Here is a 27770-nt window from a genome sequence, read left to right as displayed (position 1 = left end):
TAAATGTTGTCAGTATGTAACGTATTAAGGAAGTTCTGACATTTTAAAGAAAGATCCCTTGTTTCACACTCAAAACAATAGAATGTGAGGAATCACCATTTCCTTGTGGACTGACTTATAAAAAAAAAAAAAAAGAGGCACAAGCTATTTGCCTCCCAGCAACAGACAACGACTGTTAATCCTCGCGGGACGCCAACCGACATCTCCTGAGACTCACGAAAACGGCCAGGCAAACGGAGCCGCCTTCAAAGATGCCATCTTGGAAAATACACTATTATCATAAATGTGGTACGATTTTAAAAAATGGCATTGTAGCATCGTACAAATTGTATGAATTGTGTTTTTCAGCATTTATTCACAGCAGCGAGTTCCCGCTAATGTGCATTAGCTCTTTTAGCTACGTACATTAGCTCTGTGTCACATTGTGTACGTTAATATTGTCGCACGTGTGAATGACAGGCAGCAGATGAGACGAAACACTTTTCATTGTTGTCATGCCGTAAAGAAAAAAGAATGATTGTGTTTATAGTCTAACCACTGATATTCCTCTGAGAAGCACATTTTAACTGACGTCTCCAGCCATTATCGGTAAAAATCAAGTTTCCAAGCTAGGTTAATGTCTTGGTTTACTCTGTTTAAATTATTAATAAGCTAACGTAGGGTTCAGATCCGGGGTTGGTGAATTCAATTTTGCAGAGGCTGAAGTTGAAATGAAAATTAAAAGCGGTCAGACCAGGCCTGCATTTTTGTTCATTTCACACTAAAACTTAACAGTTGTTTATTTGCATATAAATAGTTCCCCGTGTACTTTGAATATATTGCCAAATATGCATCCCAAGAATAATAACACACTTGTTTATTTGGAGTTGGATGTCAATATCATGCTAATATTTTTGGAATGATTTCCATGAGTTTAGTTTTGTTTCCTTTAGGTTGTTCAGCGCCATCTTGGAGCAGGCCACCAAGGGCGACGGGGCCGCTCCGATCGGAGGCAAGGCGGCGGGCTTCGACGTCAAGGCTCTGAGGGCATTCCGAGTACTGCGACCCCTCCGACTGGTCTCCGGAGTACCCAGTAAGTACGCGGTGCGGTGGGGGAAGGACAAGTACACAATGGAAGCGTCTGGGGATCAGGTGCGGATGAAGATGGGGATGAAATGAAGCACTGAGCTGGCGCTGATGCTCGCCGCAATAACACACAATAACAAACACACACTTTTGTCTACTTGCGCTTTATCTGATCTCCTCCTGTTTGCTCTCCCGTTGGATTATTGATTTCTTTGGCCACTAACGCAGATGGGCTCACCGACAACCTATCTGCTGCTTGTAATGTGTGTGTTTGTGTGTACGTGGGCGTGTGCGATTGTTCTTTGCCGTGACCCCGTCCACTTGGCATTAAATTGGTGTCATGGTGACCCTCTTCTCATGAGAATTGACAAGGATTTTGTCCACAGTAGAAAGTGTGTGTGTTATAGAAAATGAACATTTTTTTATCTCCATGGATTTTTTTTAAGCATACATTTGGTGCAGATAAAGGTGCAAATCCAGATCCCGAAAGTAAATACCCTGCCACAGTTTGGGCTTTGGCCCCTGGTGCGAGCAGGTAAGCGAGCATCATGGGAGCTAGCTAGGGAGCTAGTTAGCTAGCTAGCACCTGAGGCTAAAGCCAAACTGTGGCGGGGTTTTTTCTTTCGGGATCTGGATTTGCCACATCTGGCTTTTGGCTTTTTCCTCTTCAAATGTTCAAAACGAAGAACATTTGTGTCGCACAAGCAGAATTGAACTTTTGTAAATAGTAAGTCATGATAAATGCATACACAACATTAACAAACACATGAAAAACGCAAAAATGTTTGCAGATCTGAAAATCACAGATTTTTTTTGTGAATGTTTAAAAACGTGAAAATTGCAATTTCATTTGTGTGAATCATTTTGAGACAAATCTCTCCCCATATTGTCCGACTCTATCTGCAACCGTATGTCTTTACTCTACTGCTAATTACACCAGAAGGAGCAGCACAAACCCCATTGAATTGAGACCAAAAATGTTCCATTTCTTTACGTTCTATTCAATTTTGGCATTACTGTATGTTTTGTTTTCGTACAAAATAATAAAGTGTTATTTCTTTTTTTGTTAAAAGATACACTTTTAAAATTATTGGCAAAATACAGTTCTGTCTAACGTGTTTGTTAACGTTACCAGCAAAATGTCTTCTTCTTTTTTTTTGCTTCTCTTCTTTTTTTGTTGCCATTCCCTCTAAATCAGGGGTGCTCAAGTTCGGTCCTCGAGAGCCCCTATCCAGCCTGTTTTCCACGTTTCTCTCCACTAACACACCTGATTCATGATCAGGATCGTTATCAGGCTTCTGCCAAGCTTGCTGATTAGCTGATCATTAGATTCAGCTGTGCTGCAGGAGGGAAACATGGAAAACAGGCTGGGCAGGGGCTCTCGAGGACCGAACTTGAGCACCCCTGCTCTAAATAGTCGTGCTGAACAACGGCATTGTACAGCGTGATGCCAATCTTGTTTATTTGAGTGTTGACCGTGTGTGGTGTGCGCTCCCCAGGTTTACAGGTCGTGTTGAATTCCATCATCAAAGCCATGGTCCCGCTGCTCCACATCGCCCTGCTGGTCCTCTTCGTCATCATCATCTACGCCATCATCGGCCTGGAGCTCTTCATGGGCAAGATGCACAAGACCTGCTATCACAAGCACACGGGTATGCAAAGAAAGGCTCTTTATTGATGAGCGTGTTATTGACGCTGTCCAGTGTTTGACTGCAGTCTGAAGGCAACAAGGCGAGGAGAAAATGGCAAGCACACTAAAAGCAATCACATCCATTAAATATTTAACTATGGTTTATGTTGGTGAGTATGAAAGATTTTAGCAATAATTGCTACAGCGCTCACCGTAAACGATTGAAGCAATTTTCAATAAAGGCCCCCCAGGTATGAATGCACTTAAGTGTTGTGATGGTGATGTTATAAGTCCCCCGAGAGGCATCAGCGCTCCTCTGGGTAAGTGCCAATGGAATAGTCTGCCGCCGTATACATCAAGCCTCGGCGAGGGCTTGTTTTGTCAAATTAGCAAAGCGCTGTTTCACAGTTTTACTGACACCGCTATTGATTATATACATTAGAACCTTAAAGCTGTCTTTGGGTCTCATTATGTGAGATGTGGCATTACAAAATGGGACAGATTTGTACATGCGCTGTCATTTCCTTGCATTTTATTTCTCCCAAGTGGAAACACTATATAGTATAAAGATGAACATTAGATGTAGCAAACGTATATTCAGTCGACTAAAAACGTGATACACTCGGAGGAGCCTTCGTTTTGTTTGGCTCTCTGTAAATTGTATATAATCCCAAATGATGAAAAAAAAATGATACGGTACTCCACGTTTGACAAAACATTACTGGCCAACAGGTCATAATCTCGCGATTCTCCTCTCAGAAATGTTAGCGGAGGAAAAACCGGCGCCGTGCGCGCCCGACGTGGCGTACGGCCGACACTGTAACCACAACGGGACCGAGTGCAAAATGGACTGGGAGGGCCCCAACGACGGCATCACCAACTTCGACAACTTCGCCTTCGCCATGTTGACTGTGTTCCAGTGCATCACCATGGAGGGCTGGACGGACGTGCTGTACTGGGTGAGCCGGGCACCACACTACGGAGGACCAAAAAGTCCAAATCAATAAATACATGTGAAAATAAAAACAGATATAAAAATATCATTCAAAAATGACATAGAAGAATAAATATAAATGGAAAGATAAAACAACACGGAGAGCTTCAGCAACTTGCGACTTGAGTTGCTTGACAACTTCACACAACTTCCTGTCGACAACAAGGTCCATTGTTTCTTTCGCGTGTGTGAATTCCCCGTTGCTGTGGAACGGCCAGAATCCCACATAGACTGACATGTCGATCAACCAATAGGCGAATAGTTCAACCAAAGACACAATTAGGACCGCCCTCTCATTTGAATAACATTGCATGATATGATATTTTTGTTGTTGTTTTTATTTCCATTTATATTCATTTTTTTATTTAATTTTTTTTTTTAAATATTATTAATATCCGTTTTTATTTTCACTTTTATTTCGGGGCATTTTTGGTCCTCCATACCACACCAGCCTGGATATGGGTCATTTTCATAGAATCGAATCAATAAGGGTAAAGACACTGAAAGAAAGTTCTAATTCAGCAATTTGTTTATGTAAATGCCTGCCATTCTGAAACAGGCCCATTTTTAACAAGTTATTGATGATTTCAAATTTGAGGCATTCTTAATAAAGGCAGACAGAAATTTCCTACGAAATCATGTGTTGATCTTCAAACTCTGCGAATACAAATGCATGATCCTCACTTCTCATGAAACCTATTCAACTCATATTGTGTTACATTTGTAATAACGGTAAAGACATGCTCAGGTTTTCCCGTGCACGTTCACTGCCTCATCCTGGCACTTCAGCTCACAGTTCTCTCGAGTGTCTTGCGACAACATAATGAGGTTCCCTTCAGTGGCATTAATAGTTAAAAAAATAATCATTGCTTGACTGACATATTTACATTCATTTTTATGTGAAAAGCATATTTTTCAATAGGAGAAAAATTCAATATCCAGAAATGTCATCTTCACATGTTGCAAATCATGAAATATAATTTGGAACACATAACGTTACGGCATTTTAGCATCAAATTTGGAAAAACATTGATTTTGAATGTTTTTGGTGACACTTTCAATGACAACAACTGCCAACAATTCAAATGTTCATATCAGTCTAATTAATTGGTTTTCAAAAGGGAAATTCAATGCGGTATGTCTTTACTGTTACGGATCAAATGATATCAAAATGACATTTTGGGATGGCATGAAGTCATTCTCACCATACGATGCATTTGAGACTTTATTGTGATGTGGATCCACTTAAGACTTATAGCCGAGGTTGCTGCATTGACTGTCCCGGCAGGTGTGTGCGTGTTGATATGCACATGTGATGGCAAGTTTCCAGCCGACACCCCCCTCTGCTTCTATCTTGTGCGCGCACACGCACTGTATGTAAATTGCATTCATCGCGAATGCACTTCTCCTTCTAACAAGCACCTCCTTAATATCTCGGCTGACTGCATCCGTTTCTGAGCGGCGACACCTCTTTCCCATTTGAACGTGCACGCTCACCTTAACACGGCGGATATTTCTATTAACACCCGCACCTCTTCCTGCTCTCTGTCTGTCCATCTGTCCGTCTCTCAGATGCAGGATGCTATGGGCTATGAGCTGCCGTGGGTCTATTTTGTCTCTCTCGTCATCTTCGGCTCCTTTTTCGTCCTCAATCTCGTTCTGGGGGTGTTGAGTGGGTAAGAGCCTCTGCTTTCTTGTCTTGTGTGTGTGTGAGTGTGTGTGTGAGTGTGTGTGTGTGTGTGTGTGTGTGTGTGTGTGTGTGTGTGTGTGTGTGTGTGTGTGTGTTGCCGTTGAAGCAGTGTGTGCAGTGCAGCCAGACTCCCACCGCCAAACTTTTTGAGAGCACCGCCTCCTCATATCTTTATTGAAGTATTACGTGAATGTTGATCGCTTCCACTTCTTGCAGGTGTAGCGTCCCAATATTTCTGCCCATTTAGTTCATGCATATTACCATAAATTCTCCCAAATAACCTGTCAAAGCTGCATCGTCTCTATTGTGGAGAAAGCCAAACAAGTGTAATTGTCATCATCCATCATAAAAAAAAACATGACACCGGCCTAAACAATTGATGGATATTCCACCCGAAGCAACTTTATTAGTTATGAAGCCAAACACACACAGACACATACACACACAACGTTGGTTCTACATATCTAGTGGGGACATCTCATTGACATAATGCATTTCCTAGCCCCTTATCCTAACCTTAACCTTCCAAAATGATTGCCTACCCCCATTCCTTACCCTAACCTCAACCAAAACCCAATTCGAACCTAAACTCTCAAATCAAGTCTTGACCCTCAAAAAGAGGTCTAAACTTGTGGGGCCCAGCAAAATGGCCCCACAAGGACGACGGGTGGGCCCCGCGACTCTGTGAAATCGCAAAATATTGGCCCCACCATGTAAGAAACAAACAAAGCACACACACCAAACGAGCAAAAGCGTCGTCGTCTGTTCTGTTCATGTCATTTGAGCGCAAGCGTCTATCCCAGCCGATTGCAGACGAACACATGATCACGCACCTGCGCACGCTCGCATCCAGGCTTTTGACCAGCTCCGTGTCTGCAAACGTGCGTGCGTGCGTGCGGACTCGATTTTGGAGTCAGCGCTGTACGGTTCACGTCGGGTTCACGTCAGGTTAAGTCAGCGGCGACCCTCGTGAGAATAAAAGCGGTTTTAAAGAAGCGCTCGTCCGGCAGGCGACCCCGGTTGCTTTGCCGAGCGCAAGCACCACCCGGCCTGTCGGGTTTAAATAATTCAGGTCAGCTGTGGAGGTGGAGCACAGAAAAACTTGCACAACAGGAGGATCAAAAAAAATATGAAAGAAGGTCAGCTCTTGTGGGAATTCACAATTATTTTATATTTTATCTTACAAGATAATACGAATGTAAAACAAGTAAACATGACATAGCATCATCTGCGTCATGTAGTTGTATGTTTTTATTGCCACTGCAGGTAAACTAAGAGAATTACACGCTGTGCGCTAGCTTAATGCTAAAACATAATTGAAAACACCATAGACAGGATAACAAATAGCATTGGTGTCGTCACTATTTAAAGCACTGGATATCAAGGTGGAGCAACATGTACTGATAATACTCACAGGCATATGTTATTTATCCTCTGCGAAGAATGACTATTACTCTGGCTTACTGAGAAGCTGAGATGTCTCTTTGTAGATCCTAAAGGGGCTAAAGTGCAAGCAACAGAAGGAGCAGCACAGCTATTGAATTGAGGCACACACAAAATGTGGCTGTTTCATTTGTTGACTTTATATTTAATCATGCCATTACTGTGACTTTTTGGGGGGGAGGCAGGAGCGGATTAATTTCATTTCCATTCATTTCATTTGGGAAGATGATTTGAGATACATGTAACAAAATGTTCCACCTCTGTACCTTGATCCAAAATTCTATTTATTTAATTTTTAATTAAAAAAAAAAAAAAAAAAAAAAAGGTCAAGTGATGGATTGAGGACTGCGGTGACGTCGGGTCCAAGGGAGTCTTGCTGCACGATGTCTGACTATAATGCCTCCTCTCTTGAGTCATTAATTAAGCGGGCAATTAGCTGATTTGAGCTTGAACCTCCTGCTCGCCCCCTCCCTTTCCAGAAAGGCACCTGCTCCCGTTCAAATGATCCGTCTTGTGTATTCATGAATTCATGAAGTGCAGCTGGCCAAACTGCGCATCTTGCATAAGTGACACATCCCAAACAATTAGCGAGGATCTAACCCTTTGCCATCCTCCCTCCCTCCCCCTCTTCCATTCCTTCTATTGTTGTTGCTACCTCCCTTTCTGTCTCTCCGCCAGGTGAATGATGCAGTAGGTTACAAGTGGCCTTGGGTGTATTTTGTCACCTTAATCATCATCGGATCCTTCTTTGTGCTTAACTTGGTTCTGGGGGTTTTGAGCGGGTAAGGGCAGGGTCCGAGATCACTTCAGACTAACCTCTCCTTTTCATGCTTACGTCTTTTATGCAAGGCCCGAAGGCAACTTTTGGGGCTCTTCCTTCTTTTCGGTCCGTACAGTCAATGGAATGCTTGTTTTTTTTATAGAAACACGGCGGAACAGTTCATATTCCATCTGGTGAGGTTCAATTCCAAATTCCTCCAGTTATTATCCTCGCAGTCAACTGTGGTGAAATCATACTTAAGCGTCTGCCTCTTCAAGTTGAGCAACGCCGACAACTTTACGGCTATTAACTCAACGACGCCGATGTCACTTTGCTGGTTAGTGGGCGGGCAGCACCGTTTGGATCAGACAAGACCGCCGCCGTCATTTCTAGTCAATAAATACATGGATAAACATTTGGACTCCCGAAAGACTTGGCAGAGATGAAGATACTGGAAACGGGAGATCTTCTGGGATTGCGACAATGTAATCTTCCGATTCTTGTGAATGTCTCAAACGGTTCACTTAGAAATAAACAAATGCTAATTGCTCAAGTTTGTTTGCTCAACTGCAGGGATTGAGCCAAAGGGACGCTTTGCGTAAGACTGCGATTTGCTTCCTAATACAGGTAGTCCTCAACTTCTGATTTCCAGAGGTTGTTTGTAAGTCGAATTTGTTTGTAATTCGAATCACATTATTATTATTTGTTTTATTTTTTTAAGTAAAATAATACAAATGTTAATAAAAATAAAACAAATTATATACAGTATATACTGTCTTTATAGTGCATAAATTACATTAAAAAATATGTTTTATTATTATGATTATTCTTTATTTATGAATCATATTTGGTGCATGAAGCGCGCATGCTCCATGGCTCCTGCGCCGTGCACCACAGGTCAGTGAGGTAGATAAATTGCGCAAATGGCGCGCTGCTGCCCGGCGGGGTTGTGGCAGAGAGGGGAACTGCAATACAATACTCTACCATTATGTTTGATGTGGCACGCATTTATGGACATCAGTCAGCCTTTGTTTGTATCTGTGAAACAGTCGCAAGTCGAATGTTCGTGACTCGAGGACTGCCTGCATTTACCGAATGTCGCCATTCCTTCACATCCGAACCAACCCATTAAACCAATCTTAGCTATTGATATTATGAATGAACTGATGACAAATGGATGCCTCCGACTGATCCTCCTCCAGAGCGTAATACGCTGGCAGCGTTGTCAGAGGGAAAAAGGAAAGAAATAATCAAAGTCTATTTGGCACAAACAGCTCGAGGTGGCTTGGCTGTCGGACTCTTTGTCTGACTTGTGACTAATGATGCCGTTAACACACTACACAGCCTGACCTTTTCCCCACTGCTTCAGCCGCAGTGTGTTCCAAGATAGGAGGGGCGGGGGCGGGGGAGGGGGCGGGGGAGGGGGCGGGCGGCCTACGACTGCCGTGATCATTTATGGCTAACCAGGAATCAGACAGAGGTGGCAACATGTTCTTCGAAATAGAAACAACAGAGAAGCCGCGTCGAGTGGATCTTTTAAGATGAACAAGCCGCGTGTTCGTCTTCATTCCGATTGACCGTGTCGAGAATCTGGTTAGTGATCCGCAAAATGAGTCGGCAAACAGACGCCCATGAGCTTGATGGTGCGCGGTGACCTCAGAGCTCCTCCGCTGACTCACTGAGATGCTCCGGGCGGGGACGAATGGCATGGGGTGCCAGGGATGGAAACCTGGGCATAGATGTGCGACATGCACCCACACTGTCAGAAGAAAATGCTCCTGCAGGGGTCCGTTTTTGTTCTCAAAGGTTGCAACTGTTTGTGAGGTACCCTGCAGAGTTGACAACTGAGTTCCAGAGGAGGCAAATCACAAAAGTCCAGAAAGTAAAAAACGGTGCCACAGTTTGTCTTTAGCCCCAGGTGCTTGCTAGCTAGCTCCCGAGCAGGTAAACAAGATCTGAGCGAGCTAGCTAGGGAGCTAGGATCTTGTTTACAACTGAACCCCTAGGTACAAGTTCCAGAGAAGGCAAATCTGGGTCCAGAAAGTAAAAAAAAAAAGAAGAAGAAAGAAATGATATCTTACTTAAGAATTCACTTTTTGCAGTGTGGTAAGGAACAGGGACGGGCAACATAATGCACTTTAAATGAACTGTAAATGGTTCGTTTTCCATCATAAGGTGATTAGTTGTTAGCATTTAAGTATGTTTATGTTACCACGTCATCATTAACTGCTGCGTTATATTAAAATCGTGCGTGACTGTAGGGAAAGCATTTTTATAATTTTGCCCATTCCTGTTTGAGAAAGTACACTTTGTATAAAACTGTAAGAGTTTCGAAATGTACTCTTGAGGTGACTCGCCCAGTGACAAGCCCTTAGCCCCTACAAGTACAAATTTAGCACTTTTTTTCTGACAGTGCAAACAGCAATAATTAAATAACCATTACTGGAGCTGAATGACTTCATTAGGTATACCCGGAGATAAAAAATAATAATAAAAAAGGTATACCTGAATCGCCTAATATTTGTGTTTGCTATTTCCTGTCAAATCAGTCAACGGTATCCTTGCTGCTAAGTGCTAATGTAGCATTAGCTCATTTGGGACGTGAACAAAACGATGTGTGCTTTTATCTTGCGTTTACACACTAACACTCTGCAGCTCTTTCCTTTGACAGGTTTTCCCTCCTTCCACCTTTCACAGGCACTTCATCACAATGCGTATTTATTTGAACACGACTTTCACCCTGGATTTGTTTTTGCTGTCTCTCGCCCTCTGCGATTCCTGGATGCGCACCCTGGCACCCTCCCGCCTCCCAGAGAGTTTTCCAAGGAGAGGGAGAAGGCCAAGGCACGCGGCGACTTCCAGAAACTCCGAGAAAAACAGCAGCTGGAAGAAGATCTCAAGGTAGGCTGTCACTCGGTCGGGACGGAAGTTTTGGGACGGAATGTTCCTGCTCACAAATGCATCCTTTTCATGCTTTGTGAATGTAGGGCTACTTAGACTGGATCACTCAGGCTGAAGACATCGACCCAGAGAATGAAGAGGAAGGTCTAGACGATGATAAACCCAGAAACTGTGAGTTCCTTCCCCGTCCTTCTACCCGTCCGTCCGTCCGTCCGTCCTCCGCCTGTGCTCTGTGGCTCAGGTCTTCGGGGCTTTCGCCAACAATAGGTATTAAACTAGTTCAGAGCACCGCTGAGGTGGATTTGAAAGGCTTTCAGCCTCGGGAGAGACCGCAGGGCCCCGAGAGCTTTCGAGCGCGGAGCGTTTGACACGTTTGTGTGGAACGTTTCCTCATCTGAGCGCCGCTCGCTCGTCAAGGCAACTCGCTGTTCATTATGAGAAGAAACTCACAGGCGCTTTCGTCCAGTCAGATTCCAGGAGCGCCGCGGTTCTCCTTCTTCCAGCCGCGGATGTCTGATTTTGCGAACACGGGGCTACATTCACATTCACATGCAGCGTCTGACTCCGGAGGGTTTTACAATAAGTGTTTGAGGTGACAGTGAGGGGAGCTGCAGCGTCTTCCCGCCGGCAGCCAAAGACCGACGGAAGCAATAAAAAGCAAAGTATCACTTGGTAACAGTCTCGCACCCCCCAGTGTCCGTCAATGCCTCTCCATCCACCGCCTCCATGGAAGTGTCCTTCACGAGCCCTCCCACCCTTCTCTCGCTCTCTCTGAGAGGCCACTCCAATTTTTTTCTACCCTCTCCTCATTCTCTCACTTACGCATTCGTCACTTCACTTCCTTTTTGGTAGCGTACATTTCCTTTCTCAAAAGCGAAATGGCCAATTCATGGCGCGCCGCTTTTCGGCAGCCTGTAACAACACAAGTGACTGACGGAGACGTAAAACATAAGTTGAACACAAAAGCTCGTCCTACAAGACAATATAGCTGCAATGTTTGCACTTGAAAGGCTGCAATTTGCAGCTTTTAATATCCCTGAGAGCTGCGAAATAACAAAAGAGGCTTCTGGTCGGCTTAGAAATCCAAGCCTATTAGATGTTGCGCCGCGCTGGTAAATAACGCGAGTATGTCAACATTGTAAGGTGTGATTACTTTAGGCACATGTTGTGCAACTTGGGAATACTTTTATTTACTTGGGGAAGCATATTGAAGAGTGTCTTTGCATAAAGGTTTGGTCGGATTACAGTATTTGTGTTTGCTTAGTCGAGCTACAAAACCTTACTGAAACCTGTTAGAAAGTATCAAATATATATATTAAAAAATATTTTTTTTTAATTACAAGAACCACGAGCCAAAAATACTTCATTAATATGTCCACTAGGGCACAACCGATCGCTCAATTTGAGCTCTTTTGAAATCGACAAATATTGGCAGATTTTGTTTTTTTTACACATTAGCACATTACACTATATAAGAAAAAGATAATAACGTTAAAAACCCCCCCCCCAAAAATCATCAAAAAAATTAATAAATACAATCCGTTGATTTTTGCCCATTTTTTTCTCTGTTATGAAGTTACACAAATGAAGACAAAGTTTTGTAAAAACAGTTAAAAGTTGGGCTGGGTATCAAATTTGCTCAATTGATTTTATTTTGATTCAGTTGAAGTCGATTTCGACTTTTTCCGATTCTATTCGATCACTTCAATTCAATCTGACATTGATTCACCATAGAACATCAATTCTTCTTAAATATATACATGATTAAAAACTCCACAAACATTCAATTCTGAATTCAATTTTGCGGAGGCAGTATCTGGTTAAATTATATAGTTTATTAATGAAAGTATTGTGTTGTGATGACAAACATTGACATCAGCAAGGATGAGATGAAAATATTTTCATAATTCTAATTCAATAAGTGTCAGTATAACTTCAAAAGATTCAGAATTCAATTTTCGTCTGAATTTATAGGAAAAAGTGATATTAAAACAATCGATTCATGGTTTTATGAATCAATATCATCCTCAAAAAGGAAAATCAATTTGATATTGATTATTCCATTTTTCAACCCAGCCCTAGTTAAATGTTTCACCTGTAATTGATATCAATATTGTTGCAAGTTAATTTTGTATCTTGACTCTGTGTTTTTGTTCCCGTAGTGAGCATGCCGGCCAGCGAGAACGAATCTGTCAACACGGACAACGTGCCCGGAGGCGACGTAGAGGGCGAGACCTGCTGTACCCGACTAGCGTAAGTGCTCTGCCCCTTCCCAGACCGGACCCGGATCTTTTCCTTGACTGTAATAATGAGCCGGCAAACTTTCAAAAGGAGCCCATCACATGATTGTCGCTCATAGCGACCAAGGACAACGTTTCTCATTCCTGGTGTGCCAAAGCGTAAACTCGCAGGGTATCAATCGTCTCATCGCGTAGTTAGAAGATCCGTTCTTGCTCTGGTTCTGATCGCCTGTCTTTTGTTCGGACGCTCAAGTGCTCCCCTCCTCACCGACTCACTTGCTCCTCGTTCATTTACGACAAGATCCCCAACGAGCGCTTTCTTGCTTCCACCCCGGCTGGCCCGCGGCCGCCTACGCCAAGCCACGCCCACGCCACGCCCACGCCACGCCACGCGGCAATGCCAGTGCCGAGTCACAAGCACGCACTCTCTGACCGGACGGACGGAGAGCGGAATCCACGGCACGCTGTTGTTTATTCATTCTCCTCTCGCTGTCCATCTGTTACTTTGTCTTTGTTTGGCTGTTTGTGGCTATTTGTCTGAGCCAAAAATGACAACAACCAAAAACAAATGATGTCATAAACTGTGCCAGAAACTTCAATCGCTGTAGCAACGACGCGAGTCAAGTATTCCAGCATTCATCAACTATGCAAATAATAGAATCAACTTAAATAGATAACCTTTAACTTTGCTATTGTAAGACCACGTCACGTTGGCGCCGGGCTGCACTATTATGGAGATAAGGCTTTAAGTATTTATCTTCTGGTCACCATGGAGACAAAACTTGGGCCAACTCCGACTCCCGCTGATCTCTTCATCTCGATGGATGCGTAGGGAGAAGCGATTCGTGTCACCTGATACTTTGGAGTTCGCTCGATTCCAAATGAATGGAATCTAACTATTCATTTGGACAGTATCGGTACCGTATTATGGAGGACCAAAACTGCCAGAATTAAAAAAAATAATTCAATAGATGATAAATTCATGAATACAAGTGAAAATAAAAACGGATATAAAAAATATAATTCAAAAATTAAATACAAAAAATAAATGAAAATGGAAATAAAAACAACAAAATATATATATATATATCCATAAATAAATAAATAAAAGTAATATTGAAGACCCAAGACGACACGCTTAGGACCGCCCCCTCATTTGAATAATATTTCGTCCTGACAGAGCGTCTGCAGCATGAAATAAATAAATGCGAGAGCAGAGCGTTTTTATTTATTGACTGACATTTATTTTTGTATTAATTTCTACATTTGTTTTTAGAATATATATATATATGATATATATATATAAAATTTTGTTTATATATATAAACTAAATAAGTAAATAAGGGGGCGGTCCTAAGCGTGTCTTGGTCTTGTATTCAATATTACTTTTATTTATTTATTCATGGATAAATATATATATATATATATATATATATATATATATATATATATATATATATATATATATATATATTGTTGTTTTTATTTCAATTTACATTTTTTGGTATTTAATTTTAGAATTATATTTTTTATATCCATTTTTATTTTCACTTTTGTTTATTCACGTATTCATTCATTCATTCATTTTAGATTTTGGCAGTTTTGGTCCTCCGTGCCGTATGGAGTCTGCCGCTCTTCTTTCTCTTCTTTCTCTTCGTCCTCAGTCTTCTGTTCATGTGGATGTTCCAGTGGCAAACAATCAATCGATCTCATTTGACCAAGACATTATTCAAAAAATGTCTTCGCATCATGTCATTGAGTGGTTGCCACTTTTTACATGTTCTCACAGGGTGATTTGACCAAAATGAAATGAGCACAATCTGTCCCACCGACGGTTGCTCAAATCGCCCTCCATGTTGTGTCTGTATGTGTGTTTGTGCGTCTGTGTGTATAATCCATTCTGTTCTCTGTGTTCCAGAAATAGGATCTCCAAATCCAAGTTCAGGTTAGTACATGTTGTTTGCCATCGTCTGCGCTCCGCTCACCTGCTCCCGATGATGTGTGTGTGTGTGTGTGCATTTTTGACAAATAAAGATGATTCTTAAAATCCTTATGAATACAACGTGGTGGTAAAAACGCCGCATGCTGGTGTGAGCGCATGCGGGCCTTCTGTCGCCTTGTGGACTCGTGTGCCGCGTGCACATCGGCGCGCAGGTCGCAGCTCACAAACCGACGCAACAATGTCTTCTTCCACTTTGCGTGTTTTAAAAAGACGCCTCAGAACCCCGGCGAAGAAGGTCAAACACAAATAATGGATGGAAAGAAAGCACAACAATAATAATAATAATAATACGTGATGCTGGTTGCCAGTGTTAGGAAATAAGAGCTTTTGTTTTGTTTGAGTTATGTAGTGATTTTGTTGGCACCTCATTTACTTACACGAGTGGGACAAAATAGTAGAACAACAATAACAAACATAGTTCAATTAAAACAGCGTCAATCCAAATAGAGCATTCAATGTTTTCATTTTATTTTGGATGCCATTAAAGGCTTTGAATCACCACAAATAGTCATTCGTGTTCAATTGTCTGCAGAGTCAAATAAATAGTTTGGACAATAAGATGAGGAGCTGCAAAAAACAAATGAACTTGAAATTTCAACCTGTCGTCATGTCTTGGTTGTGCAAAGGACGATCATTTTCCCGCTCCCAAACGACGACGGGCAAGATGGCCGAACACTCTTACTGACTTGGCCTCTTTCCTCCTTTTCCGCCTTTTCTCTCCTCTTTTTTGCTCCTCTTCAGTCGCTACTCTCGTCGGTGGAACCGGCTGTGCAGGCGCAAGTGTCGGGCGGCCGTCAAATCGCAGGTTTTCTATTGGCTGGTCATCTTCCTGGTTTTCCTCAACACTCTGACCATCGCCTCGGAACATCACCAGCAGCCGCAGTGGTTGACGGACGTGCAAGGTAGTTTGTGCAGTGGCTCGCGAAAATCACTCTGCGCTGTCAAAAATATTGCTTAGCCTAAAACAGTCATTCTCAAGCTAAAAATAATGTAGTTAGCAAATATTATAATGTAGTTATACAAAATTGTAACTTTTTACTGCTGAAAACGACTCAATGACTCAAGTATCCTTTTAATATCGAAATTTAAAATCATCCCCAAAGGCTCATGCATGCAAATGAATGACATTTTCGCTAGAATTATAGTTCGTTTTATTTAGTTTTGTAAACATAAAAAAAAGCATTTTTGTTTTTATTTTATTTTGTTAACAAAATTGTTTTTTGAATTTTTGTGAACTAAAATGACCTTGGGTCTTGACCCCCACCGAAGCACCGGGGTTCGATCGAACCCCGTTTAAGAACCGCTGGCCAAAAATAATAATTTCAGTTGGAATTTTTTACGAACTTTTTCTTTTGATTTCACTCTCCTCAGACATAGCCAACAAGGTGTTACTCGCACTCTTCACTGGTGAGATGCTCTTGAAGATGTACAGTCTGGGCCTTCAGGTACGACGTCAAGAGTGAACATTTAGCTGAGATGAAGACAGATCTATCATAGATATTGGGTTTTCCGCTCCTCAGGCGTACTTCGTCTCGCTCTTCAACCGTTTCGACAGCTTTGTCGTCTGCGGCGGGATTCTGGAGACCATCCTGGTGGAAACCAAGATCATGTCGCCTCTCGGCATCTCCGTGCTGCGTTGCGTACGCTTGCTGCGAATCTTCAAAATAACCAGGTCTCATTATAATCAAATTTTTTTTTTTTATGACAAATTTGCAACACACAATTTGACGTCATGTCCTTTTGTCTTTGTTGCGTCCAGATACTGGAACTCGCTGTCCAACTTGGTGGCGTCCTTGCTGAATTCAGTGCGCTCCATCGCCTCCCTGCTGCTCCTGCTCTTCCTCTTCATCATCATCTTCTCCCTGCTGGGCATGCAACTCTTTGGCGGAAAGTTCAACTTCGAGGAGACCCGGCGCAGCACCTTCGACAACTTCCCCCAGTCGCTGCTAACCGTCTTCCAGGTATCCAAACTGTTTTCAGTTGATATCCTTTTAACCAGAGGCCATTGCTTGGGGCCCCTTAGCCAGCAGGGGCCCCCAGAGGGCCAACAGATTTGACACAGGTTCTTTAAAAAAACAACAACAACCATGTACAGTAAAGCTGATTTTTGTAAATGGTCATGAATAGTAGTAAAGCTTTTATTTTATTTAAAAAAAAAAACAACGACAATGAATAGTAAGAAGCAACAATGAATAGTAAGAAGTAAAAAATATATATATATTTTAGTAAAATGTTACTAAATAAATACATTTTAAAAACGACCACATATAAAGGCATTTATTTATTTGTTTATTTATGTATTCAAAAATAACAACCATGTATATAGTAAGGCTTTTTTTTCTCTCCAAAAAAGACAATGTATATTTAAGCTATCATTATAATTTTTTTGAATGACAATGTATACGTATATATATGTTAAAAAAAACAAAAAAACATTTAAGGCTTTTTTATGGCTTTTTTTTTTTAAATGGCCACATGTAGTAAAGCATTTTTTAAAACATGACCTTGTATAGTAAATAATTTATTTAAAATAATAAATGTTATAAATGTATTTAAATTAAGCATTTATACTAAGGCTTTTATTATAAAAATAAATATATGACCATTATAGCAATGTAAGATTTTTTTTTTAAAGGCGTTTTTTTAAATCATGTATAATCCTAACAGTAACCATTTATATGGAAAAACACACAACTGTATAGTAAGGATTTATTTTAAAATATGACCATGTACCATTTATAAAAAAAAAAAACATGTATGTAAGACATTTATTTTATAAAAATGTATGCATATTGAGACTTTTATTTTTATTTTTTAATGAATATGTATGGTAAGTCTAAAAAAAAAAAAACGTGTATAGTAAGGTGTGTTTTTTTTTTTAATGACCAACTATATTGTAAATTTTTTATTAACTTTTTTTTTAAGGACCATAGTAAGGTATTATTATTATTATTATTATTATTATAGTAAGGTATTTAATGTGTTTTTTGTAACATAAAAAAAAAAGACGACAATGGCTCTTTAAAAAAAAAAATTCTGTTTTCTGTCTCACTTAATGGTGATTGTTTATTGAAGATACAGATGTGCAATTTTAAAATGACGCACTATGTGTATACTATGAATGTCGTCCGGGGCACCCAATCCCTTCTTGCTTGGGGCCCCCCGGGGAATGTTGCCACGCCCACCGCTTTTGACGGTGGTGGTTATTCATCAGATCTTAACCGGTGAAGACTGGAACTCGGTGATGTACGACGGGATCATGGCGTACGGCGGGCCGTCCTTCCCCGGCATGCTGGTCTGCATCTACTTCATCATCCTCTTCATCTGCGGAAACTGTATCCTGCCGGCAAAATGAAAAATGTGCCCGTCATGTTTCCTTATGGGGAAAATGAATTGTAATGTTCATAAATTGTCTTACATCAACTCAATATCCACATTGATTTGGAAGCAAGTCGGCACTTTTTACATAGGAATGCTCACAGCTCATCCAAATTCAGCGCGGTCGTCCTTCAGCCAAAGGGCAAGTGACTTTAAAGGTCACGTCCTCGAGGATTGATGATGTGACGGATCAGCAACATCCTTAACATCGCCTCCTGACCAGATATCCTACTGAACGTCTTCTTGGCCATCGCTGTGGACAATCTTGCCGACGCGGAGAGCCTGACGTCTGCCCAGAAAGAGGAAGAGGAGGAGAAAGAGAGGAAGAAACTGGCCAGGTAGAATTGGCATCAGGTGTTCTCGCCAAGGGTTTGGAGAGAGCAGAGAAGAAGAAGTGCTTAAATGTTGGGGTCCTTTTCCCTCCAGGTTGGGCACTCCTGACAAGAGGCACAACAGCGAGAAGCCGCCACTGGTTGTGAAGAGGGAGAAGATTGAGCTGAAGTCCATCACTTCGGATGGCGAGAGCAACACTGCCACAAAGGTACACACACACAAAACGCACACAGTTTTACATTGTGGGTTAGAATCATTTGGAGTTTTTCAGGTTGCATTTTAATTCGTTTTCAGCGCATGTTTGTTGGTTTTTATTTCATCGAAAATTATTCATATGACTTTAGTTTCTTGTAGTAGCAGTCATATTTTTGAACTGTATATATGGAGTGTTTGTTGAGTGCAGGATTAAAACAAAGACCACAATAAAGTCATCAAGTAAATTAAACCACCATTCCAACTGTTTGACCTTCGTTCTTCAATATGGCCGTACAGTAATTCTGACAAAGACGAAAGTGGAGGGCATTTTTGAAGTGCAGTTGCAGTTGGAAAGTCGGGGCTCTTCATTGGCGGAGCGTCCATGATGTAGAAAAATGTTAAAGTGCACAATGCATCTTTATCTCATTCACTATATTTCTATTGCTTTCCGTTTTGCAGCAATTAACATTAGAATATAGCTAAGTTTCATCATTATCCACAAATCTGTTGAAAACAGTGGAGAAAGAGCTTTTTGCAACATGGCCCTGGTTGATCTCTTATACTCTGCTGCCACCTGCTGGCCGTTTTTGTAATAACTACCATTTTCTTCAAGCATTCTCTTCATTTCAGGGGCTGCGTTCTGTATGCTCAAGCATAAAAAAATGCGTCTTTGGGAGCATGGTCATATATTTCAAACAGAACGTATTTATACGTTTTTGGGAGCAAACGAGTTCATGGCTGAAACGTTTTTTTACAGTGAAGTACGTTCTCTTGTGCAGATCAACATGGACGATTACTGTGGCGATGAAAGCGAAGAGAAGAATCCGTACCCTGCAAACGATTACATTGGTAACGCGCCGTCGTGCACGTGAAAGGCAATTTTAGCAAAACAGTTCTCCTCTTGACTCTTGTCTATGTTTTTGCCAGGCAACGAAGACGACGAGGAACCAGATGTGCCAGTGGGCCCGAGGCCGCGGCCGCTCTCCGACGTCCAGCTGAAGGAGAAGGCCGTCCCCATGCCCAAGGCCCGAGCCTTCTTCGTCTTCAGCCACACCAACAAGTAACGCGTCGTCCTTACGTGGCTCTTCCTCATCCTTGAACGGAACGTGTGTTCAAACGCTTGCTGTTGCTTTGCCCTCATTTCAGATTCAGGGTTCTGTGCCATAAAATCGTCAACCACAACATCTTCACCAACCTGATCCTCTTCTTCATCCTGCTCAGCAGCATCAGTCTGGCAGCGGAGGACCCGGTCAAGAACGACTCCTTCAGAAATGAGGTTGGCCGCCAAAACCGAAGTGTTTTTCGCAGTCGGTGCTAAAAAAAGCATAAATTGTGACGACTGTTTGCCCTCCCCGACTACTTACTGTACAACAGCAAACTTGTAAAAGGCCTGTTAAGCTTTATTGCTTCTATTTCTTTTTTTTTAACGCCGTGCTGCTAAATGAACTCAAATAGTAAATACAATATACTCATGGTTAGCTGTGAAAAAATCAGCAGTCGCTTTATCCCTATGCCTCCTCGCAACAGCTGTTTTTCATTTTTGGCTCCGCGTCAAATCCATTTTGAATCTACGATCCTTCTGTTGTTATTTCCAGACTGCGTTTGTTTGACCCCCCCCCCCCCCCCACTGTATTTAATTGCGTTTCACCGCGCTTTGATGTCTAATGCGTGCTAATGTTGTTGCCATTCGTTTCCCATCAAAACAATGACCCTTGTGGCTTCTCTCGCAGATCCTGGGTTATGCAGACCACGTCTTCACGGGGCTTTTCACCATTGAGATTATTCTCAAGGTATATAGACTCCATGTTTGCTCTGTTTGACATTTTAAATGTGTGTTTAATGGGTGGGCGTGACACAAAGATTCATTGGAGCAGCGTTTCTTCTTTTTCTACACTTACAAAGTCTGTAGCACAACTAAAAATATTTGAGATAAAGTACAAACGTGTTGTTGCTTTTTTTCATGAGCATCTCCCCGGAGAGGAAAAAAAAGCATGACGTGCAAAAACAGACTTCAACAGGTTCTTGTCGCAAGACTTCCCCTTTAATCTGATTGGTCATGCTGATTTCTAATTGTGTCATAATATTGATCCCATTTGGCCAATATTGTCTCGAATTACAACAAAAAAGTCCCGTCTGGAGTGACTTCCTTAATGTGACAAATTGTCAGAATTGTTTGAGGCATTTGATTTTACTGATGTTCTGTCTCGACTCAAAACATCTGTAACCTCATCTTAAACTCATTCACCGCCATTAACGACGTCAAAGATCCATTTGAACTGGACTGGCAGTGAATACGTGTTTTAATAGTCACATTTTTTTTCTTTTAATACAAACATGTATGTTGGACATTCATCGAAAAGGGCGTGGTGCAATGGATCACAAACGCCACGGTTGGAATCTTATCCCATTCGAACCGTGGCAGTATCATTCATTTGAGGACTCATTTCACCCAAGTTGCTCCCAAACGTGCGACTTGCGGGATCCGCAAGGGTTTCAACAATTTTAGTGAACGGACTGATCATGTTGCTTTCGTTTTTTTTTCACCATCCAATCTGCGGGATCGCGCACGGTCCGAACCGAGGGGCCTGATCCGAAACCGACCGCAGAGCAATGATGATCCGTTGCACCACTTTAAAAAGCTAATTACTATTATTTTATTTATTTTAAAGGTGGTAAAGAGGCCAAATCTAATTGCCTGCATTCCCACTTGCTAGCTTGTCTTTCAGTCTGTCGTCCTCTCCACTACAGATGACCGCGTACGGAGCCTTCCTCCATAAAGGCTCTTTCTGCAGGAACTATTTCAACATTCTGGACCTGGTGGTGGTCAGCGTTTCCCTCATCTCGTCTGGGATACAGTGAGTGCCGTATTCCATTGTCTTACGCTGCAAATCCTGTTTTTTTTGTGCTGTAAAATGGATGGCCTGACACCTTTTGCCAATCATCGTCCCGCACTGGATCGACGTCACCGCGTTGGTCGACGCCTCTTTGCCTTCGCGGGCCGTTTACAAACAAATCGACTTGTCAAATAGCTAAAGCAGGCAAATGTTTTGCTCGCTAAATTGGCCCTTCCTTCACACGGCCTCACTCTCTTCCCTCCAACAACTTTACACTACACCACCCCCCCCCCCCCCTCACCCCATGCTGTTTGTTATTAATAAAGATGTCCTTTGCTTCTTACAGCTAATAACTCATTGGAATGCTGTGCGATGTCTCATGTTTAATATAATATGCTGCACTCTCTCTTTCAAACTCTTTAATAGCCTAGACTTCTCGACGTAAGTGTTTGTTAATATGCTGACCCCCGAACACCTTAACTGTGTCAAACTGTAACTCCCTTGATTTGGTATTTCTATCGTTTGGGAGAGATTAGCTGGAGCAGAAAATTAGCCACAAAAAAACGTTTCCATGTATTTGTTATGATTCTTGCAAAACTCTTACCATTAAAAGTCCTTTTAAAGTGGCAATTGTTTTGATCCCAAGTTAATTATCATTATTAAATTCAGTTAACGCTCAAAATTGGAAGAGAAAAAAAAACCTCTCCTGGGCAATAGAAATGGCAGCAGAATGTTAACACTGGAGTGTTTTTTTGTTGTTTTGGCCCTTGTTAAAGGTAATAAGCGTGTGGGATGTTGGTGGCCGGTCACAGTCAACTTCAGGCCCGTCGGAACGCCAAATTGCAAGAATTTCTTGGCGCATGCGTGAAGAACATTTCATCAAATAGATGAAGATCTTTCATTAAGTCAAGGAGATCTTGCTGGGATTACACGTGATGGCGCAAAGCGGGCCTTTTGGGAGCACTTCCTGACATCGGCCAGCCGCTTAATGGCGCCGCGCACTTCCCGAACCCCCCCCCCCCCCCCCTCCCACCCGTTGCAGCGAGCGCGGCTTTTACCTTTTATAGCATCTTTATTTGTGTAATGGTGGCAGTACGCCAGGTCCTGACGGCTACTTTGACTGTGACACGTGGGCGGCATCGTCCCACGCCGCATTGGCTTACCTTTAATCACCTTCCGACTTCCTGTCAGAACGCGTCACGCACTCCTTTCTGGACGACTCCCTTGGAATGATGCGCTGGCATTTTGCTTATGCATGTGTGAAGAAAAAATGTCTTCCCGTTTTTTAGCACTTTTAATAGTGAAAGGTCAAACATTTTTTTTCTCACACATTTATGTAAAAAAAAAAAAAAAAAACATCAAAATGTCAACGTATTCATTTTGTTTTGACTTTCTGAGCTTTTGTTTTGGGCACAACCTTTGAACTGACACTTTGCGCACATCACACTTTTGCTTGCCCTTGTTTGTCCTGATCTGTTGTTTATAGTTGTATTATTCAATATATGTGTGTGCGTCATTGATGAATTGTGAGACACATGGACTTGCTGCTGTGGTGCTCAAAGAGTCCGAAAACACAATTAATTAATTAATTAGTCTCATAAATTGCCCCAGTAGGATTACTAGAAGTGTGGTTTTTTTTGGTGTCTTCTTTTGTGATGTTATTATTTTATAATAGTAGGGCTGACAATTAATCAAATTCAAGTCGACGCTGTAGTAGAATGTCATTTTCAAATAGCAAAAGTCTACAATTAGGAAAAAAATGCAAACTAAAAACGTCTGCTTCATTTCAGTCGTTTAACGAACTTTATTGTTAAATATATGTATTTATTTACATTTGATTTAGGGTCATTCCATTCTAAATCACCCATTTTAACCGAGCAGATTTTGATTTGAATGAAACTCGGTGTACCCGTTGATGGTGATGGCGTAACACTAAATGTGAAATTGGAGGTCAATTGGAGCAAGTTTTTGGGCCCTGCGGCCCGCCCAAATTTGCCTTTTTCTGCAAAAAGGGGCGTGCCCGCCTTTCCTTCTATTTCAGGAACTACTGGGTGAACATCTTCACAGTGTTTTTTGGAAAGGGAATTCATCAAGGATTGCAAATCTGCAATCGTTTAGAAGATTGGCGCATATTTTGGTAACGTCACCTTCAGATCTATTTAATTCGACCTTGAAAAGGACAAATGAGATATTCATCGAATATGAATTGAAAGTTCGAGGCTATGGATGCTTGGACTGCTTATTGCCGCCAAACAAAAATATGGACCTCTCTGAAACAATGATATATTTTAGAGAACATGTTTGGTCGAATTTAGCGAAGCTGTCGTAGTGAACACGTAAAAAGTAAAAAAAAATAAAAAATTCAGCTCGGATCTTGAACAACTGGTAATCTCAAGTCAGTCGCGGTCGAATAATCGACTGCAATGTTACGGTACGTTGAACCCTCTGTCAGGATTTGTGAGTTTTTCACCTTCCCCAAAGTAAACGGAGAAGATTCATGTCACAATTTGTGTTGGAAACTCAAATGGCGGTTTTTGGGCTAAACCGCGTTCTCATTGCAGGTCCAGCGCAATCAACGTGGTGAAGATCCTGCGAGTTCTGCGAGTGCTGCGACCTCTGCGGGCCATCAACAGAGCCAAAGGCCTCAAGGTCAGCACGTCATCCCAATCCCCGCAAGAAATTACAAATCAATCAATAAACCGCTGCGTGGATCGCGGAACGCTATTTTTGATCTCCGCTGCATTTATTGAATTGCGTGCGTTTCGGTCCGCCGCACACGAACGCGCGACTTCCCGAGAAGCGCGCTGACGGCGAGTGTTTGCCGCCTTTCCGCAGCACGTGGTGCAGTGCGTGTTCGTGGCCATCAGGACCATCGGCAACATCGTCATCGTCACCACCTTGCTGCAGTTCATGTTCGCCTGCATCGGCGTGCAGCTCTTCAAGGTAGAGCGCCGGCGAAGGTGGCGCCATTTTGGAGTCATTAACGCAAAAACGTGTTGTTGGTCTCCAGGGCAAGTTCTTCTTCTGCACAGACAACTCGAAGCAGACTAAGGCAGACTGCAGGTCAGCCGCGGCCATGTTGGCCAATTGCATCCATGGCGGCAGAATGTTGCGTAAAATGCGTGTGCGTGTGTTTCCTTGTCAGAGGCTCCTACATCAAGTACAAGGACGGCGACGTGTCCAAGCCCGAAAGAGCCCTCAGACTGTGGGAGAACAGCGAATTTAACTTTGACGACGTGCTGCAAGGCATGATGGCCCTGTTTGCGGTGTCCACCTTCGAGGGCTGGCCGGGGTGTGTGTCTGAATGCCGAAACACTCACGCACGCACACGCACGCGCGCCCACAGTACACGGCGCGCCGCTTTGTTGTCCGTTTGGCCTCATCAACGGCGCTCCCCGCAGGCTCCTGTACCGCGCCATCGACTCTCACACCGAGGACGTGGGTCCCATCTACAACTACCGCGTGGTCATCTCCATCTTCTTCATCATCTACATCATCATCATCGCCTTCTTCATGATGAACATCTTTGTGGGTTTCGTCATCGTCACCTTCCAGGAGCAAGGCGAGCAGGAGTATAAGAACTGCGAGCTGGACAAGAACCAGGTAATGTGGCATTTCCTGTTTCCTGTTTTGCACACACGCGCGCGCACACGCACCTTGACTCAAATGATTCATGATGCTACGGGCCGCTGAGCCCTGGTCTACTACTTTCCTATTGTGGGTGTATTTATCACAGCGTCAGTGTGTTGAGTATGCCCTGAAGGCCCGCCCACTGCGCCGCTACATCCCCAAGAACCCGTACCAGTACAAGGTGTGGTATGTGGTCAACTCCACCTACTTTGAGTACCTGATGTTCACGCTGATCCTTCTCAACACCATCTGTCTGGCCATGCAGGTGAGCCACACAAACGCACACGCACAGGATCCTCTTGTCGGGTCTTTTGTGCACTAATTCGTGTCATGTGCGCGCGCGTGCGCGTGTGCGTGCGCTTGGCAGCATCACGGCCAAACCAAGAACTTCAACGACGCCATGAACATCCTCAACATGCTCTTCACCGGGCTCTTCACTGTGGAGATGATCCTCAAGTTGATAGCTTTCAAACCCAGGGTGAGGCCCGCCTCCGTTGGACGTGCTTTTGTTGTTATGTACGTTGGAGCAAACTTGGACCCGGTCACATATCGAGTCACGCTAATGTGTTGCCGCAATTTCTTGATTTTCTTTTTTAAGTCAATAAATCCTAAACGAATTGCAGCCTGTTGACCCTAATGAGTGAACCCGTCCAGTCTTTCTCCCCATTTTCCCCTTCATCTTGGCCTGACAAACCGAAACCTCCGTGTCTTTGGATATTTATTGCAGTGGCGCCTTGAGTTGATTTTTGTTCCGTGACCGTGCTTGTAAGTAAAAACACGAAATTCCAGCCGGGAAAAAAAAACTATAATATTGTACTTTATAAAAACACAGAATAACGACACAATTCGATATGAATGGACACTTCTGGCGTGCACGCCTTGGCCACCTGAGGGCGCACATACCGATATACATGCAGACAGAGGAGACTCCACAGCAGCCATATTTGTTGTTCTTGGCAGAAGATTAAGAAAATATGCCCGTGAGTTCCGTTGTATTACCTGCTTTAAGCATTTACCTTCAGATCCATTACTTAAAGTCTATCGTGTTCTCCATCATGTGTTAGCATTAGCATGAAGCTAGTTGATGCAAGGCCAAGATATGCGGTTGTTTTAATGGTGTTCTCCATTATGTGTTAGCATTAGCATGAAGCTAGTTGAATTCAAGGCTAAGCTATGCGGTTGTTTTAATGGTGTTCTCCATTATGTGTTAGCATTAGCATGAAGCTAGTTGAATTCAAGGCTAAGCTATGCGGTTGTTTTAATGGTGTTCTCCATCATGTGTTAGCATTAGCATGAAGCTAGTTGAATTCAAGGCTAAGCTATGCGGTTGTTTTAATGGTGTTCTCCATTATGTGTTAGCATTAGCATGAAGCGAGTTGAATTCAAGGCTAAGCTATGCGGTTGTTTTAATGGTGTTCTCCATTATGTGTTAGCATTAGCATAAAGCTAGTTGAATTCAAGGCTAAGCCATGCGGTTGTTCTAAACACACGTGTAATTCTCTCGGGTTTAGTTTGACAATATACTTCAGCTGCGAGTGGTGACGGTGTTCTTGAAGCCTCTTTGATGGCTCATATCTTCGAAAAAGTTGCGAGTTGAGTTGCTCGTATCTCAAGGCACCACTGTAAGTATTTGTAAAGTTGTAGAATATGGCATATGAATGCATGAGTGCTATACGCTAGGGCCCGACCGATATGGATTTTTTTTTTTAAAGCCAATGCTGAGTCGATTTGGCAAAATAAAAATCCTATGCCTGATTAATTGAACGATTAATTGAAAATATATATTGTGAAAAAAACTTCCTTAACTCTTAAAGCAATAAATACATTTCGGCAGAACATTTGACTCTTATGCAAAAAATTTCCCTTACGTATTTTTTTTCTGAAGGTGGCAGAATTTTTAAATGTCATTATGTTTTGCTTTGGTTGTCATGTGTCATGTGTAAAAAAAAATCCCCAAAAATCATAACAACAATTTAAAAGAGCAGAGCTAAATATCAGGCGATGTCGATTCATCGGTCGGGCCTCACCACACACCGCATGTGTTTGGACAGCCATATTGAAATTGTGTGCCTGTGCAATATGTTAAATAAGTCATTTTGTCCAGACACTTGTTCCTGTTTAGCCTAATTGCATATTCATGATCGCACACACGCACCGGTATGGCTGACTTTATGGCGTGTAGCATCAAACGTTCATATTTGCAAGTGTAACATATCTGATCCCGCCTTCACCGCGCTGCAAGGAGGCGGCAGATGTTGTTTCCCTTCTAACCTTCCTCCCTTCCTCCTCCTCATCCTCACCCTCCTCCTGTGTAGGGCTACTTTAGTGATCCCTGGAATGTGTTTGATTTCCTGATCGTAATTGGCAGCATAATAGACGTCATTCTCAGTGAAATCAACGTAAGTATTGCCTCTCCCTCTCTCTCTCTCTCTCTCTCGCTCCCGATTCTCGTGTTCTCTCCTTCTCGTCCTTTCCTCCTCCTCCTCCTCTTTTCCTCTCCCTCCTTCCTTGAGTTCGAAAAGGCCACTCGTTGGATATCAGCTTCCAGAAACACAAGTAAGGCAGGCACTAACTTAGTCAGGCTCTTAAATGCCGATTAATCGGATTGAACGACGACCTCGCCGGTCAACTCGTAAATGTCAAGCATGCTGATTCCCTCCTTGACTTGTTTTGTT

At 42.5% G+C, this 27770-nt stretch overlaps 1 protein-coding gene across 4 annotated transcripts in view; it reads left to right on the top strand.

Annotated features, from left to right (window-relative positions):
• Positions 1 to 27770, top strand: part of cacna1c (calcium channel, voltage-dependent, L type, alpha 1C subunit) — a 132379-nt gene that overhangs the window by 79962 nt on the left and 24647 nt on the right. For 2 of the 4 annotated variants that reach the window (XM_086058565.1, XM_086058564.1), the window contains exons 1-12: positions 19540 to 19691; positions 19778 to 19907; positions 20362 to 20421; positions 21380 to 21486; positions 24027 to 24114; positions 24301 to 24408; positions 24476 to 24528; positions 24611 to 24757; positions 24867 to 25068; positions 25202 to 25360; positions 25463 to 25573; positions 27411 to 27494. In XM_086058565.1, the coding sequence (XP_085914691.1) occupies positions 19546 to 19691; positions 19778 to 19907; positions 20362 to 20421; positions 21380 to 21486; positions 24027 to 24114; positions 24301 to 24408; positions 24476 to 24528; positions 24611 to 24757; positions 24867 to 25068; positions 25202 to 25360; positions 25463 to 25573; positions 27411 to 27494 (1395 nt within the window). In that variant the 5' untranslated portion in view covers positions 19540 to 19545. Of the gene's footprint in view, positions 1 to 932; positions 1073 to 2564; positions 2718 to 3454; positions 3655 to 5261; positions 5366 to 10395; positions 10484 to 10569; positions 10655 to 12645; positions 12737 to 14641; positions 14669 to 15466; positions 15631 to 16096; positions 16171 to 16245; positions 16398 to 16484; positions 16687 to 17939; positions 18061 to 18326; positions 18442 to 18529; positions 18645 to 19410; positions 19481 to 19539; positions 19692 to 19777; positions 19908 to 20361; positions 20422 to 21379; positions 21487 to 24026; positions 24115 to 24300; positions 24409 to 24475; positions 24529 to 24610; positions 24758 to 24866; positions 25069 to 25201; positions 25361 to 25462; positions 25574 to 27410; positions 27495 to 27770 lie in introns of those variants that run through there. The other 2 variants (XM_086058566.1, XM_086058567.1) reach the window with 2 other exon arrangements.

The sequence above is a fragment of the Leptonotus elevatus genome, chromosome 17 (assembly GCF_054856555.1).
Source record: "Leptonotus elevatus isolate MCC_2025b chromosome 17, RoL_Lele_1.0, whole genome shotgun sequence".
NCBI lineage: Eukaryota > Metazoa > Chordata > Actinopteri > Syngnathiformes > Syngnathidae > Leptonotus > Leptonotus elevatus.
Note: the sequence above shows the minus strand (reverse complement) of the source record. Positions and strands in the feature narration are given on the sequence as shown.